The sequence below is a fragment of the Coregonus lavaretus genome (genome assembly GCF_964263955.1).
Source record: "Coregonus lavaretus genome assembly, chromosome: 17".
Lineage (NCBI taxonomy): Eukaryota > Metazoa > Chordata > Actinopteri > Salmoniformes > Salmonidae > Coregonus > Coregonus lavaretus.
This window is the reverse complement of record NC_140004.1, coordinates 33,142,269-33,160,473: the sequence shown is the minus strand read 5'-3', so window position 1 is coordinate 33,160,473 and position 18,205 is coordinate 33,142,269. Positions and strand designations below refer to the sequence as shown.

The 18,205-nt window shown below is 44.0% G+C and overlaps 1 protein-coding gene across 1 annotated transcript in view; it reads left to right on the top strand.

The window, feature by feature from the left end:
* Positions 1–16,319: 16,319 nt before the first annotated feature.
* The window catches only part of LOC311144764 (zinc finger matrin-type protein 4-like), a gene marked incomplete at its 5' end in the record, with an annotated part of 162,115 nt that continues 160,229 nt past the window's right edge, over positions 16,320–18,205 (top strand). The window contains one exon of the mRNA XM_084180867.1: positions 16,320–16,406. Coding sequence (XP_084036993.1) covers positions 16,320–16,406 — 87 coding nt within the window. The remainder of the gene's footprint in view (positions 16,407–18,205) is intronic.

Below are 18,205 nucleotides of genomic sequence, written 5' to 3'. Positions count from 1 at the left end.
AGCCACTGTACTTCCTGTTCACCCATGACTGCATGGCCACGCACGCCTCCAACTCAATCATCAAGTTTGCAGACGACGCAAAAGTGGTAGGCCTGTTTACCAACAACGTCGAGACAGCCTACAGGGAGAAGGTGAGGGCCCTGGCGGAGTGGTGCCAGAAAAATAACCTCTCCCTCAACGTCAACAAAATAAATTAGCTGATCGTGGACTTCAGGAGACAGCAGAGGGAGCAAACCCCCATCCACATCAACAGGGCCACTGTGGAGAAGGTTCTTCAGTTTACACATCACTGACAATCTGAAGTGGTCCACCCACACAGAGAGGCTGAAGAACTTCAGCTTGGCCCATAAGACCCACACAAACTTTTACACGTGCACCATTGAGAGCATCCTGACGGGCTGTATCACCGCCTAGTACGGCAACTACACCGTCCGCAATGCAGTGCTCTCCAGAGAGTGGTGCGGTCAGCCCAACACATCACCGGGGGCACACTGCCTGCCCTCCAGGACATCTCCAACACCCGGTGTCACAGGAAGGCCAAGAAGATCATCAAGGACCTCAGCCACCCGAGCCACGGCCTGTTCACCCCGCTATTATCCAGAAGGTGAGGTCAGTATTGATGCATCAAAGCTGGGACCGAGAGACTGAAAAACAGCTTCTATCTCAAGGCCATCAGACTTAAATAGCTATTACTGGCCGGCCTCAACCCAGTACCCTGCCCTGAACTTAGTCACTGTCACTAGCAAGCTACCACCCGGTTACTCAACCCTGCACCTTAGAAGCTGCTGCCCTATGTACATAGACATGGAACACTAGTTACTTTAATAATGGAACACTGGTAACTTTAAAAATGTTTACATACTGTTTTACCCATTATATGTATATTCTGTATTCTAGTCAAGGCCATCCTATTCAACTATTGCTGTACATATACAATTATATCCTACGTATTATTTAGATATACTACATGTTCTATCCACATACTGCCCATGATGTCTACACATCCCATCACATACAGTGCATTCGGAAAGTATTCAGACACCTTCCATTTTTCCACATTTTGTTACGTTACAGCCTTATTCTAAAATGGATAAAATTATTTGTTTTCCTCACCAATCTACACACAATATCCCATAATGACAAATTGAAAAAATATGTTTATACATTTTTGCAAATGTATTAAAAATAAAAAACAGAAATATTCAGACCCTTTGCTATGAGACTCAAAATTGAGCTCAGGTGCATCCTGTTTCCATTGATCATCCTTGAGATGTTTCTACAACTTGATTGGAGTCCACATATGGTTAATTCAATTGATTGGACATGATTTGGAAAGGCACACACCTGTCTGTATAAGGTCCCACAGTTGACACTGCATGTCAAAGCAAAAACCAAGCCATGAGGTCGAAGGAATTGTCTGCAGAGCTCCGAGACAGGATTGTGTCGAGGCACAGATCTGGGAAAGGGTACCAAAAAAATTCTGCAGCATTGAAGGTCCCCAAGAACACAGTGGCCTCCATCATTCTTAAATGGAAGAAGTTTGGAACCACCAAGACTCTTCCTAGAGATGGCCGCCTGGCCAAACTGAGCAATCGGGGGAGAAGGGCCTTGGTCAAGGAGGTGACCAAGGACCCAGTGTTCACTCTGATAGAGCTCCAGAGTTCCTCTGGAGAACCTTCCAGAAGGACAACCATCTCTGCAGTGCTCCACCAATCAGGCCTTTATGGTAGAGTGGCCAAACGGAAGCCACTCCTCAGTAAAAGGCACATGAAAGCCCGCTTGGAGTTTGCCAAAAGGCACCTAAAGACTCTCAGACCATGAGAAACAAGATCCTCTGGTCTGATGAAACCAAGTTTGGACTCTTTGGCCTGAATGCAGAGCGTCACATCTGGAGGAAACCTGGATCCATCCCTACGGTGAAGCATGGTGGTGGCAGCATCATGCTGTGGGGATGTTTTTCAGCGGCAGGGACTGGGAGACTAGTCAGGATCGAGGGAAAGATGAACAGAGCAAAGTACAGAAAAATCCTTGATGAAAACCTGCTCAGGACCTCAGACCGGGGTGAAGGTTCACCTTCCAACAGGACAACAACCCTAAGCACACAGCCAAGACAACGCAGGAGTGGCTTCGGGACAAGTCTCTGAATGTCCTTGAGTGGCCTAAACAGAGCCTCGACTTGAACCCGATCGAACATCTCTGGAGAGAACTGAAAATAGCTGTGCAGCGATGCTCTCCATCCAACCTGACAGAACTTGAGAGGATCAGCAGAGAAGAATGGGAGAAACTTCCCAAATACAGGTGTGCCAAGCTTGTAGCGTCATACCTAAGAAGACTCAAGGCTGTAATTGCTGCCAAGGTGCTTCAACAAAATACTGAGTAAAGGGTCTAAATACTTATGTAAATGTGATATTTATGTTTTATAAGGCTGTAACGTAACAAAGTGTGGAAAAAGTGAAGGGGTCTGAATACTTTCCGCATGCACTGTATGTACATATAGGAAAGGGTAAAGTGACTAGGCAACAGGATAGATAATAAACAGCAGAAGCAGCGTATGTAATGAGTCCAAAAAGTAAGTGGAATAAGGGTCAATGCAGATAGTCCGGGCAGCTATTGGTTAACTATTTAACTAACTATTTAGCAGTCTTATGGCTTGGGGGTAGAAGCTGTTCAGGGTCCTTTTGGTTCCGGACTGCTGGCAGAGAGAACAATCTATGACTCTGGTGGCTGGAGTCACAAGTTTTAGGGCCTTCCTCTGACACCGCCTGGTATAGAGGTCCTGGATGGCAGGGAACTCGGCCCCAGAGATGTACTCGGCCTTACGCACTACCCTCTGTAGTGCCTTGTGGTCGGATACCAAGCAGTTGCCATACCAAGGGGTGATGCAGCCAGTCAAGATGCTCTCAATGGTGCAGCTGTATAACTTTTTTAGGATCTGAGAGCCCAAAACAAACAGTGTTGACAGATCCATAACAAAGTGACATTATAAATCAATTACAGGAGGCACGTGTATTCCCTTCCCCACCTCCTTAACTAAAAGAGAGAGAGAAGGAACAGAGAGAAAAAGTGTGAGTGAGAAAGAGAAGGGGGAGGCAGGACTTTGGGAATAGCTTTACAGTGAGAGAAATGGCAGTGTGTGACAGGTGAAATATGAGTTCCACTGATGCAGCAACAGGGGAATATAGCCAGTAGGTTTGAGAGACTTTTGCCCTTATTCCTTATAAGTACAGGTCTGCCTGGATTCAGGCTAAATCACATCTCATATATCAGTGAATGACTCACTTTGCATTTGACCTTGAAGCATTTACCTACAGAGTGGCACATTCACTCCTTTTATGTAACCAGGCCTCTCTTCTGGGTATGTTTTTAGGTAGTGTTTCCTGGCTGGATGCAGCCACCACTCATATTGTAGATTATTTCATTGATCAACACACATTTTACATTTTAGTCATTTAGCAGACGCTCTTATCCAGAGCGACTTACAGTTAGTGAGTGCATACATTTTCATACTGGCCCCCCGTGGGAAACGAACCCACAACCCTGGCGTTGCAAGTGCCATGCTCTACCAACTGAGCTACACGGGGCCCCGTGTATGAGAAGGTTGAGTGACCTTGAAAGTCAATTCACACTCCTTCCACAATACAGATCCAGCGGAGGGGGTTCTAGATACTAGGGTGTCATTCCATAGTAATAATACCCCATAGGGCTCTGGACAAAAGTAGTGCACTATACAGGGAATACGGTGCCATTTGGGATTGAGCCTAGATTATGTTGTCTTTGCCAGGGTAATGAGGGGATCTGAGGTCTGATAGTGAAGTGTGCCATGTCTCCTTCAGACCAGTGACTCTCAGATATAGATGGCTTGTCCCCAGAGCACAACAGGTCACCAGCGTTGAACAGTGAGGTAAATCACATCCCGACCCCAGCCTCAATCCCCAGCACAGTTCCTCTCTCTGGGTCTTTTCCATTAGATTACTAAATCAATGTAGGACAGCTGATTTATATTCCACACAGGACAGATATATCTAGTGGGAGGAGGATAAAAGATGGCTGGACACTCTCACTCTCTTGCGCCCGCCTGTTTGATTTATTATTAAGTCCTTTCTTGAGAGTTCTCTTGATGTAAATGGTATGGATGATCAAATTAGCACATACAGTATTGCAATTACTCTCCACTTGCCACAAAGTTGGAAGCACAATCGTAATTGTATGCTGTAGCGTTAAGAGTTCCCTTCACTCGAACCATGAAACACAGCCCCAGACCATTATTCCTCCTCCACCAAACTATACAGTTGGCACTATGCATTGGCGCAGGTAGCGTTCTCCTGGCATCTGCCAAACCCAGATTTGTCCGTTGGACTGCCAGATGGTGAAGTGTGATCACGCCAGAGAACGCGTTTTTCTACTGCTCCAGAGTCCAATGGCGGTGAGCTTTACCCCACTCCAGCCGACGCTTCACATTGCGCATGGTGATCTTAGGCTTGCGTGCGGCTGTTCGGCCATGGAAACCCATTTCATGAAGCTCCCAACGAACAGTTCTTGTGTTGACGTTGCTTCCAAAGGCAGTTAGGAACTCAGTAGTTAGTGTTGCAACCGAGGACAGACGATTTTTACATGCTACGCGCTTAAGCATTTACATTTTTTTTACATTTTAGTCATTTAGCAGACGCTCTTATCCAGAGCGACTTACAGTTAGTGAATGCATACATTTTTTATTTTTTATTTTTCATACTGGCCCCCCGTGGGAATTAAGCACTCGGCGATCCCGTTCTGTGAGCTTGTGTGGTGTACCACTTCGCGGCTGAGCCGCTGTTGCTCCTAGACGTTTCCACTTCACAATAACAACACTTACAGTTGACCGGGGCAGCTCTAACAGGGCAGGAATTTGACGAACTGACTTGTTGGAAAGGTGGCATCCTATGACGGTGCCACGCTGAAAGTCACTGAGCTCTTCAGTAAAGCCATTCTACTGCCAATGTTTGTCTATGGATATTCCATGGCTGTGTGCTCGATTTTATACACCTGTCAGCAACGGGTGTGGCTGAAATAGCCGAATCCACTAATTTGAAGGTGTGTCCACATACTTTTGTATATATAGTGTATGACAATTTGCTGTTGCAGATAATATAATTGTTTTCTATGCCGTATTATTTAATTTATTAATGTATTATTTTATTATTATGTCCACTCAATCTCCTACTACAGAATAGTGCAGGGATAAACACCTTGGGCATTTAATACATGCTTTATTAGCATTATTTGGTTTATATAAAGCAATATGTCTCTGAATAGGGGAAACAGGGGGATGATATCAAAATTGGACTGGGACCTGAAATCGGCCCGGGGATTTCTAAAACACCAGCCCATTTCTTTCCTCAAGGCCCCCGTTATGAGCCAATAATGATAATTCTACGCCAAGAAAAATACTATTTAGACCAGCCCACTGGGTTAAAGATGGACCAGCCAATCTGGCACTTGCCCAAACTGCGCAATGACCAGACCGTTTCTGGATGAAATGGAGAGGGCTGCAGCATGCAATTAATTCCCTATACAATCTACAGCCGTGAAGTCCCCAGACCACTGTCTTTGTGTAGTCAGTGGTGATGCGGGAGTCTCTGCCTCCTATGCCCGCTGGTAGATAAACTGGTCTGGCCTAACCCAGCTATGGCTCTGCATGTCTCAGATGCTTCAGTGCACTGCTTCTCTCTTCTCAAATCAAATCAAATAAATGCTTGTGTTCCTAGCTCCAACAGTGCAGTAATATCTAACAATACACAACAATATACACAAATCTAAAAGTAAAATAATATAATTAAGAAATATAGAAATATTAGGACGAGCAATGTCGGAGTCCGGAATATAAATATATAAATACAGTGCATTCGGAAAGTATTCAGACCCTTTGACATTTTCCACATGTTGTTATATTACAGCATTATTCTAAAATTGATTCAATTGTTTTTTTTCCCTCATCAATCTACACACAATACCGCATAATGACAAATCAAAAACAGGTTTATAGAAATCTTTGCAAATATCACATTTACATAAGTATTCAGACCCTTTACTCAGTACTTTGTTGAAGCACCTTTGGCAGCGATTACAGCCTCGACTCTTCATGGGTATGACACTACAAGCTTGGCATACCTGTATTTGGGGAGTTTCTCCCATTCTTCGCTGCAGATCCTCTCAAGCTATGTCAGCTTGGATGGGGAGCGTCACTGTACAGCTATTTTCAGGTCTCTCCAGAGATGTCCGGGCTCTGGCTGGGCCACTCAAGGACATTCAGAGACTTGTCCCGAAGCGTTGTCTTGGCTGTGTGCTTAGGGTCGTTGTCCTGTTGGAAGGTGAACCTTCAATCAAATCAAATCAAATGTTATTTGTCACCTGTGCCGAATACATCAGGTGTAGACCTTACAGTGAAATGCTTACTTACAAGCCCTTAACCAACAATGCAGTTTTAAGAAAGAATACCAAAAAAAAATCACACAAAAATTTCAATATAAAATAGTATGAAATAAAAGTAACAAATAATTTAAGAGCAGCATTAAAAATAACAATAGCGAGGCTATGTACAGGGGGTACCGATACTGAGTCAATGTGCGGGGGCACCGGTTAGTCGAGGTAATTGAGGTAAGGGGGGGTAGAAAAATAGTCTGGGTAGCCATTTGATTAGATGTTCAGGAGTGTTATGGCTTGGGGGTAGAAGCTGTTTAGAAGCCTCTTGGACCTAGACTTGGCGCACCTGAACCACTTGCCGTGCGGTAGCAGAGAGAACAGTCTATGACTAGGGTGGCTGGAGTCTTTGACAATTTTTAGGACCTTCCTCTGACACCGCCTGGTATAGAGGTCCTGGATGGCAGGAAGCTTGGCCCCAGTGATGTACTGGGCCATACGCACTACCCTCTGTAGTGCCTTGCGGTCGGAGGCCGAGCAGTTGCCATACCAGGCAGTGATGCAACCAGTCAGGATGCTGTCGATGGTGCAGCTGTAGAACCTTTTGAGGATCTGAGGACCCACGGCAAATCTTTTCAGTCTCCTTAAGGGGAATAGGTTTTGTCGTGCCCTCTTCACGACTGCTTGGACCATATTAGTTTGTTGGTGATGTGGACACCAAGGAACTTGAAGCTCTCAACCTGCTCCACTACAGCCCTGTCGATGAGAATGGGGGCGTGCTCGGTCTTCTTCTTTTTCCTGTAGTCCACAATCATCTCCTTTGTCTTGATCACGTTGAGGGAGAGGTTGTTGTTCTGGCACCACATGGCCAGGTCTCTGACCTCGTCCCTATAGGCTGTCTCGTCGTTGTCTGTGATCAGGCCTACCACTGTTGTGTCATCGGCAAACTTAATGATGGTGTTGGAGTCGTGCCTGGCCATGCAGTCATGGGTGAACAGGGAGTACAGGAGGGGATTGAGCACGCACCCCTGAGGGGCCCCTGTGTTGAGGATCAGCATGGCAGATGTGTTGTTACCTACCCTTACCACCTGGGGGCGGCCCGTCAGGAAGTCCAGGATCCAGTTGCAGAGGGAGGTGTTTAGTCCCAGGGTCCTTAGCTTAGTGATTAGCTTAGAGGGCACTATGGTGTTGAACGCTGAGCTGTAGTCAATGAATAGCATTCTCACATAGGTGTTCCTTTTGTCCAGGTGTGAAAGGGCAGTGTGGAGCGCAATAGAGATTGCGTCATCTGTGGATCTGTTGGGGCGGTATGCAAATTGGAGTGGGTCTAGGGTTTCTGGGATAATGGTGTTGATGTGAGCCATGACCAGCCTTTCAAAGCACTTCATGGCTACAGATATGAGTGCTACGGGTCAGTAGTCATTTAGGCAGGTTACCTTAGTGTTCTTGGGCACAGGGACTATGGTGGTCTGCTTGAAACATGTTGGTATTACAGACTCAGACAGGGAGAGGTTGAAAATGTCAGTGAAGACTCTTGCCAGTTGGTCAGTGCATGCTCTGAGTACACGTCCTGGTAATCCGTCTGGCCCTGCGGCCTTGTGAATGTTGACCTGTTTAAAGGTCTTACTCACATCGGCTACGGAAAGCGTGATCACACAGTTGTCCGGAACAGCTGATGCTCTCATGCATGTTTCAGTGTTACTTGCCTCGAAGCGAGCATAGAAGTAATTTAGTTCATCTGGTAGGATCGTGTCACTGGGCAGATCGCGGCTGTGCTTCCTTTTGTAGTCTGTTATAGTTTGCAAGCCCTGCCACATCCGACGAGCATTGGAGCTGGTGTAGTACTATTCGATCTTAGTCCTGTATTGACGCTTTGCCTGTTTGATGGTTCGCCTGAGGGCATAGCGGGATTTCTTATATGTTTCCGGGTTAGAGTCCCGCTCCTTGAAAGCGGCAGCTCTACCCTTTAGCTCAGTGTGGATGTTGCCTGTAATCCATGGCTTCTGGTTGGGGCATGTATGTACAGTCACTGTGGGGACGATGTCATCGATGCACTTGTTGATGAAGCCAGTGACTGATGTGGTGTGCTCCTCAATGCCATCGGAAGAATCCCGGAACATATTCCAGTCTGTGCTAGCAAAACAGTCCTGTAGCTTAGCATCTGCTTCATCTGACCACATTTTTATTGAAAGAGTCACTGGTGCTTCCTGATTAAATTTTTGCTTGTAAGCAGGAATCAGGAGGATAGAATTATGGTCAGATTTGCCAAATGGAGGGCGAGTGAGAGCTTTGTACACGTCTCTGTGTGTGGAGTAAAGGTGGTCTAGAGTTTTTTTTCCTCTGATTCCACATTTAACATGCTGGTAGAAATGAGGTAAAACGGATTTAAGCTTCCCTGCATTAAAGTCCCCGGTCACTAGGAGCGCCGCCTCTGGATGAGTATTTTCCTGTTTGCTTATGGCCGTATACAGTTCATTGAGTGTGGTCTTAGTGCCAGCATCGGATTGTGGTGGTAAATAGACAGCTACGAAGAATATAGATGAAAACTCTCTTGGTAGATAGTGTGGTCTACAGCTTATCATGAGATACTCTACCTGAGCAAAACCTCAAGACTTCCTTAGATATCGTGCACCAGCTGTTGTTTACAAATATACATAGACCGCTAACCTCTTGTCTTACAGAGGCTGCTGTTCTATCCTGCCGATACAGTGTATAACCCGCCAGCTGTATGTTATTCATGTCTTTGCTCAGCCACGACTCGTGAAACATAAGATATGACAGTTTTTAATGTCCCGTTGGTAGGATATACGTGCTTGTAGTTCGTCCACTTTATTATCAAGCGATTGCAAATTGGCCAATAGTATCGATGGCAAAGGCAGATTAGCCACTCGTCGCCGGCTTCTTACCAGGCACCCCGATCTCCTTCCGCAATATCTCCTTTTCTTTCTACTGCAAATTACGGGGATGAAGGCCCTGTCGAGTGTCTTTTGCAAATCCCTCTCGTCCTACTCATTAAAGAAAAATGATTCATCCAGTTCAAGGTGAGTAATTGCTGTTCTGATGTCCAGAAGCTCTTTTTGGTCATAGGAGACGGTAGCAGCAACATTATGTATAAAATAAGTTACAAACAATGCGAAAAAACACTAAAAATAGCAGAGTTGGTTAAGAGTCCGGCGCCATTGTACCCCAGTCTGAGGTCCTGAACGCTCTGGAGCAGGTTTTTATCAAGGATCTCTCTGTACTTTGCTCCGTCCATCTTTCCCTTGATCCTGACTAGTCTCCCAGTCCCTGCCGCTGAAAAACATCCCCACAGCATGATGCTGCCACCACCATGCTTCACCGTAGGGATGTTGCCAGGTGTCCTCCAGACGTGACGCTTGGCATTCAGGTCAAAGAGTTCAATCTTGGTTTCATCAGACCAGAGAATCTTGTTTCTCATGGTCTGAGAGTCTTTAGGTGCCTTTTGGCAAACTCCAAGCGGGCTTTCATGTGCCTTTTACTGAGGAGAGGCTTCCATCTGGCCACTCTACCATAAAGGCCTGATTGGTGGAGCACTGCAGAGATGGTTGTCCTTCTGGAAGGTTATCCAGTGTAACTCTGGAGCTCTGTCAGAGTGACCATTGGGTTCTTGGTCACCTCCCTGACCAAGGCCCTTCTCCCCCGATTGCTCAGTTTGGCCGGGCGGCCATCTCTAGGAAGAGTCTTGGTGGTTCCAAACTTCTTCCATTTAAGAATGATGGAGGCCACTGTGTTCTTGTGGACCTTCAATGCTGCAGAATTTCTTGGTACCCTTCCCCAGATCTGTGCCTCGACACAATCCTGTCTCGGAGCTCTGCGGACAATTCCTTCGACCTCATGGCTTGGTTTTTGCTTTGACAAGCACTGTCAACTGTGGGACCTTATACAGACGTGTGTGCCTTTCCAAATCATGTCCAATCAATTGAATTTACCACAGGTGGTCTCCAATCAAGTTGTACAAACATCTCAAGGATGATCAATGGAAACAGGATGCACCTGAGCTCAATTTCGAGTCTCATAGCAAAGGTTTTGAATACTTATGTAAATAAGGTATTTCAGTTTTTTTATTTTTAATAAATGTGCGAACATCTCTATAAACCTGTTTTTGCTTTGTCATTATGGGGTATTGTGTGTAGATTGAAGAGGGAAAAAAATACTTTTATCAATTTTTGAATTAGGCTGTAACGTACCAAATTGTGGAAAAAGTCAAGTGGTCTGAATACTTTCTGAATGCATTGTATCTACCTCAATTACCTCGTACCCCTGCACATGGACTCAGTACTGGTACCCTGTGTATATAGCCAAGTTATCATTACTCATTGTGTATTTATTCTGCATGTTATTATTTTTCTATTATTTCTATTTTTTTCTCTCTGCATTCTTGTGAAGGGCCTGTAAGTAAGCATTTCACTGTAAGTCTACACCTGGTGATTATGAAGCATGTGACAAATACATTTGATATATTTCTGAGGGAATTAGATTAAAAAATAAATAATTCAGCTGACATTCAATCAGACGTAACACAATTTACCAAGGCAGATGGAACAATGGTTTTCCAATATAATATTACGCTATTTGTTGGTATGGAGCTGAATATTTTATATGACCTGTACTCCCTTCTGAGAACTCAGGGCTGCTGGTGCTAAAGGGAATGTCACAAATGAACATGACCATTGCTGCTGGTGCTAAGGGGAATGTCACAAAGGGAAAGGAAAGGGGGATACCTTGTCAGTTGCACAACTGACTGCATTCAACTGAAATGTGTCTTCCGCATTTAACCAAACGCCTCTGAATCAGAGAGGTGCGGGGGGCTGCCTTAATCGACATCTAAGTCATCGGTGCCCAGGGAGAAGTTGTTGTGGGGGTTAACTGCCTTGCTCAAGAGCAGAATGGCAGATTTGGTGCTAAAGGGAATGTCACAAACAAACATGATGTCTGCTCTGATATAATGAGTGTTGGCACTCCCCTGGGCTACAGTATTATGTGTAAAGGTATAGGAGGAGAAAGAGGATGATATGCACATCCTAAACTTGAGAATATCGGTGCTGGGCAACAAACATAAAACCCACAGAGATAAAGGAATGAGAGGCCTGCACATAGAATATTGCTGCTCCCCAGTGCTTGATTCCTGCACCCAAATACACAGTGCACAAAAGGAGTAGGTCCTCCTCTTGCACAGAGTCTCTCCTCAACATAAAACAAACAGTATTAATGAAAAAATGTAGGCTAAACTTGTAGGATATAGAACCTCCAAAAACACCTGGAAAACCAAAGTACACCTTACCATATGAACTGCTATTACTATCCGAGAGAAGCACAGATTCATTATTTTTCATCTAAAAAACAGTGTTGGAAGACAGATTTCCTCCCCCATTCTGTCCAGGCAGAGACTTACAGTTGGGATTCTTCCCCCTCCTCTCAGTGTTACAGTGAGTTGGGTGGTGGTGGTTGCCACAGGCTACTAGGCAGGGATTGAGTGATGGTGACGTTCACTCCTTTCGTGTGGCTGCTCATGCAAAAATGTCATAAGCCAAAACAGTGTCAGACTCAGCCACAGAGAGCAACAGGGGATGCAGAGTGACATGGCAGCCTGTGACAACAAAGTGGCCCCTTTTAAATGTTCTTGCTGTCATCGTGTGTGTTTCTTTTGTGTTTACCTGACAAAATCCTGCCATACACCCATCTGCTTCTTCCTCTCTGTAGCTGTGCTTCCTAATGATGATCTAGTGAATATCTCGACTATAACCGGAATTGTATCCCAAATGGCCCCCTATTCCTTAAAGACGTCCTCCAGTGATTATTGAACTTTTCCGATTGAAAACCGATATCCCAAGTATAAACACAGTAAAGTACACACATTAAAGGGTAAAGATATATATATGTTTCAAGCTAAATTCTGTTTTTTTTTTAGACCCAACTGCAAAATTCAGGGAATAGGGCATTCAAGGAGTTGGTATGATGTTGACTTTGTGATGTCATCGGCCTCCCCCTTGCTTGAGGAACAATAGAGGAGCAATAGAGAACAAAAGAGGAAAGGCCCACTTATTCCATGTCATGAGGATACTTGGACCACCTATTGAAATGTACCATTTGTTAAGTAAATAAGGTGTTAAATGAGGTGAAAAGGAGACTGGAATAGGACTTTAAATACTGCACTACATTTAACCAGAGTCATGTAATGCACTATGAAGGGAATAGGGTGCCATTTGGGATGTAGTCATGGTTTCAGGGAACACTTTTGTGTGTTCTGTATGGTAGTTTCCTCAAGGAACCCCACAATTGTTTTATTTCATGAAAGCTAGTGACCAGGCTGTCCCCTATGACACTTTAACCTTTAAGAACAATATTTATTATGCTAGAGATGCCTCATTCAATGTCTGGATGTGAATGTGTTGGTAATCTCTGCACATAAGGAACCTGTCTCAAGAGGACACTGCTCAAACTGGCTTGATTGTGAAAAATGCAGACATTCCCCACTTACTATGAAAAATGTGTAAGCTCTCAACCACAGCTTAACCAAACCTTTTATTTCAAGAATGGCCAAAAGGGACATAAATTATATAGTGACATGAAAATAAACTGTACCCTTAATCTTTTAATTCTGATTTACAGAGGACACCTTTAAGGTTGTAATGCATCCTCTGTAATGCATTGACAGTACATCTATTGTTTTCGTATGAGAGGCAATGGCCCATGGGAATGTTGGACTGTTCAGTGACAGAAATGAAGGAAACATGTCATAATGCCATAAGAGATCACAAACACCAACATCAGTAGAATGAATGCCACATACATCCATACTTCAGTTAGCTGTAACGTATAAGTACAGTGAGGGAAAAAAGTATTTGATCCCCTGCTGATTTTGTACGTTTGCCCACTGACAAAGACATGATCAGTCTATAATTTTAATGGTAGGTTTATTTGAACAGTGAGAGACAGAATAACAACAAAAAAATCCAGAAAAACGTATGTCAAAAATGTTATAAATTGATTTGCATTTTAATGAGGGAAATAAGTATTTGACCCCTCTGCAAAACATGACTTAGTACTTGGTGGCAAAACCCTTGTTGGCAATCACAGAGGTCAGACGTTTCTTGTAGTTGGCCACCAGGTTTGCACACATCTCAGGAGGGATTTTGTCCCACTCCTCTTTGCAGATCTTCTCCAAGTCATTAAGGTTTCAAGCATGACGTTTGGCAACTCGAACCTTCAGCTCCCTCCACAGATTTTCTATGGGATTAAGGTCTGGAGACTGGCTAGGCCACTCCAGGACCTTAATGTGCTTCTTCTTGAGCCACTCCTTTGTTGCCTTGGCCGTGTGTTTTGGGTCATTGTCATGCTGGAATACCCTTCCACGACCCATTTTCAATGCCCTGGCTGAGGGAAGGAGGTTCTCACCCAAGATTTGACGGTACATGGCGCCGTCCATCATCCCTTTGATGCGGTGAAGTTGTCCTGTCCCCTTAGCAGAAAAACCAAAGCATACTGTTTCCACCTCCATGTTTGATGGTGGGGATGGTGTTCTTGGGGTCATAGGCAGCATTCCTCCTCCTCCAAACACGGCGAGTTGAGTTGATGCCAAAGAGCTCGATTTTGGTCTCATCTGACCACAACACTTTCACCCAGTTCTCCTCTGAATCATTCAGATGTTCATTGGCAAACTTCAGACGGCCCTGTATATGTGCTTTCTTGAGCAGGGGGACATTGCGGGCGCTGCAGGATTTTAGTCCTTCACAGCGTAGTGTGTTACCAATTGTTTTCTTGGTGACTATGGTCCCAGCTGCCTTGAGATCATTGACAAGATCCTCCCGTGTAGTTCTGGGCTGATTCCTCACCGTTCTCATGATCATTGCAACTCCACGAGGTGAGATGTTTCATGGGGCCCAGGCCGAGGGAGATTGACAGTTCTTTTGTGTTTCTTCCATTTGTGAATAATCGCACCAACTGTTGTCACCTTCTCACCAAGCTGCTTGGCGATGGTCTTGTAGCCCATTCCAGCCTTGTGTAGGTCTACAATCTTGTCCCTGACATCCTTGGAGAGCTCTTTGGTCTTGGCCATGGTGGAGAGTTTGGAATCTGATTGATTGATTGCTTCTGTGGACAGGTGTATTTTATACAGGTAACAAGCTGAGATTAGGAGCACTCCCTTTAAGAGTGTGCTCCTAATCTCAGCTTGGTACCTGTATAAAAGACACCTGGGAGCCAGAAATCTTTCTGATTGAGAGGGGGTCAAATACTTATTTCCCTCATTAAAATGCCAATCAATTTATAACATTTTTGACATGCGTTTTTCTGGATTTTTTTGTTGTTATTCTGTCTCTCACTGTTCAAATAAACCTACCATTAAAATTATAGACTGATCATTTCTTTGTCAGTGCGCAAACGTACAACATCAGCAGGGGATCAAATACTTTTTTCCCTCACTGTATATGCATGTATTGTAGTTAATGTACTAGAGTCTGAACACTCAAAACAGAACATCTGGCCATGACACATTTTCCCTGGCCATCCACAAGAAATGCAGCCTACTGTAGTGCTATTGAGAGCCATCTTGTGATGTGTGTGTGTGTGTGTGTGCCACCCATGGTTCCCATTGCAAACATTGCTTGTCATCTTCAGCTACCCATCTGTACTTTCAGCACATTTACTGAGCTCAATGACATGGCAAGGACATTTCTCCAGTGAAATGAAAGTCCCCTCGGTGACATTGATGTATTGACCTACTTTAAATTATCAGCACTGTCGACATTTGGAAATTAAATCCCCCTTCTGCGTAATATATCCTTCCCCTTTCAGAACACACACAGCACAGGTGCGTGCACGCACACGCACACACACACACAGGGCCCGCTCTAGCCTTTTGGGGGCCCTAAGCGAGATTTGGTTGGGGGCCCCTCCCCCACCTAGCGGGCAAAACATTTTAGTGCCCCCCCTCCTGACGACATAGAGAACATTTTACTTTTTAACTGAATTTCCTGCAATTCTATACATCTTGCCATGGGGTGAAGTGGAAATGTTGCAGTTTTAAAGCAAGTTTTCTGCGGTTATACAAATTTTGCCATGGGGCTGAGATCTGTTATTTTTTCAGTATTAAAGCAAATTTCCTGCAATTCTACACATTTTGCCATGACTTATTCCATGTTAATAATATCTGAGTGAGAGTGACTAACAAAATCAATGGGGGCTCCCTGGAGGTCAGGGGCCCTGTGCACTTGCCCTGCTGCGCCAGGTCTGTATTTGGTCATGATTAATACCAGTTTAGATAGCTGGCTACACTGACTTACCAATCAAACAATTGTTAGCTGACATGGTTAATTGAGTGACTGTCAGTGACTGACATTAAAAGAGAAAAATTGCTGATGCACAACCAAATTTCGAACTTGCACCATGTATTCTACTATCCTAAACTGAGACCCCGACTGAGCTTTTTTGGGGGGGTTGACTCTTATGTCGCTTTTGCCTGGAGCCGGCCCTGAACACACACAATTTACAGGTCAATTATATAATATTCATACATCTTTACTTAGATTATTATAGGAAATATTCTTTTAAACATACATTATCATGATAGGACCCCATTTGAATAAGAATAATTTTCAACAAACGTAGCCTAGAATTTATTACATACAATTACTCACGCTGCAAATCTGGCGTTCCAGGTGACAGGTGCTGTGCGATACCACCTGTAATGGACTGGACCCGTCGATCACTCTAAAATTGATGGGCTACTGTATCGTTGGAGAAAATCGTGTCGGAGCTCCACACAACAAGGCTACTATTGTCAAACGGCCAATGAGGTAGAAGCGGGGCGGAGAACAGTCGACGATTGTACTACAGGCAGAATAGTAGCCTACTGCAAACAGCTGTGGAAGCGTCTGTTTTGTACACGCGTTTCGCTGATCTGGTCAATGGATTACACAGTTTCCCTACAAGTGCAACATCAACTGACTGTGTTCCCGACACACTTGTACCAGGGTTACAGTTTGGAGTTACAGGTAGGCTACATCTCAGACATGAATTAGCCTATACTTATGTGTGATTTGTTTTCCGTTTTGTTTTACACCGGGTACCAATCTCCATTGACAGAGAAAGAGACTATAAAACTCAGACTGTCTAATGTTTTCAGCTCTATCATAATTAGTTTTCATGTCTGCTGCGCTGCGTGGAATATCAGCATCCTTTTTGACATTATGAGCCAGCGTAACGAGAAACAGTGAAATCCCTCTCCTCCATCTAGGCTATGTGATGTTGAATTCACAACACCGTGTTTGGAAATACCATGTAGCCTGATGCGGAGGTCCTCAAGCTGAAATGCGCGCTTAAATTGTGAATCTCATTCAGCAGTTTCATAAACACTCCGTGTGATTTGATGCAGACCTACTTGAGTTTGAAATTTAAATAAACGGGTCGGACTGTTCACGATTATCATTTTGCGTCTCGCTGTGCTTAGAAAGTGAGATGGGACGGCATCAGAGGCAAAACAATTCCTCATATGTTATTAGGCTATCCATCCCATGGCTATTTTACACACACTGACCTTTTACATCGTTTTTTTTTGTTGCTACATGATATTTATGATATTTTGTCAAGATTAGGCTACATTAATGTAATTTATGGGATTCCAATAGTTCAACCAGTTGGAGTGAGTTTGAACTCAGCCTACAGTAGTAGAATGACAGGTATCTACTATTAGATCCATTGACCATATCATGTGCATGTGTTTGGTTTTAAATTTGCCCACTGTTCAATGCATGGAATATGAGAAGCTGGCATGTCGGTATCTTGACTATTGAAGTGTATCCAGTCATTGGATTGTGACTACATCCATTTAAGATTAATTCCCAAGCATTTTCCGATGACATTATCCTCATAATATTTTGCACTAATGTTAGCCCAGGTGTGTAAACATAGGTGAACATTACCATGCTACAATTTTCGTTAAGTCAAAAAATTACAGCACACCAAAACCTGAATGTAATTTACCTCATGTAGCTAGCTATCTCCCACATGACTGGCAACCATGTTTATGCCTCTTTGACTGTGGCAAGACAAATTCACCTCAACACCTTGTTCTGGTTATTGAGTCCTATTTAATCGTTTTCATTAAATATTTGTTATGTTTTCTTAAAAAAACACGTCTTTCCTTTATTGAACAATCCTGACTTCCCCCCCCCCAGTGAGGTGTCTTGTTATAGGAACCCTAGTAAGGGCTTTGAAATATACATTTGATTAGATAGGCTATGGGAATCGCAGTGTGTTTATTTAGAAGTATACCTGGAATTGTTGCATATTAAATCCCTGTGCATGCCTTTTGAAGTGTGTTCACCAGGTGGTGTCTAGATTATTTTTAATCTTTACTACATTAATAGTATCTTTGCTTTATCCACTTCCCCCAGAGCGCAAGCAGCGACTTAATTGTCTTGTTTGAGAGAAAGCTTTAGTCTCCTTTTGATGCATTGTTTTTAACTGCTGTGTCTCTGTGCTGCTGTGCCTCTCTCTGGTTTTCAATTTGTGTATCAAATACTATATTTTATTTGGGTTTTCTTAAGGGATCATAGATACAGAAAAACAGAGCCCATTGTTAACTTTTAAACTGATACAGTAGCTTCGGGTATCTCTCAGTGTATCAAATGTCTATTTTTGCAGTGCAGTTACTGCACTTTAACTGAGCGGCATACAACAGCCCCCATATCACCCTAGAATTATCTCTTAGTCGAGGCAGGTCTTTATAACAGGCCAAGGTTTGAATTATTGGGGTCCTGGGCAAACCCTCAAACCCATAACAAATCATGGC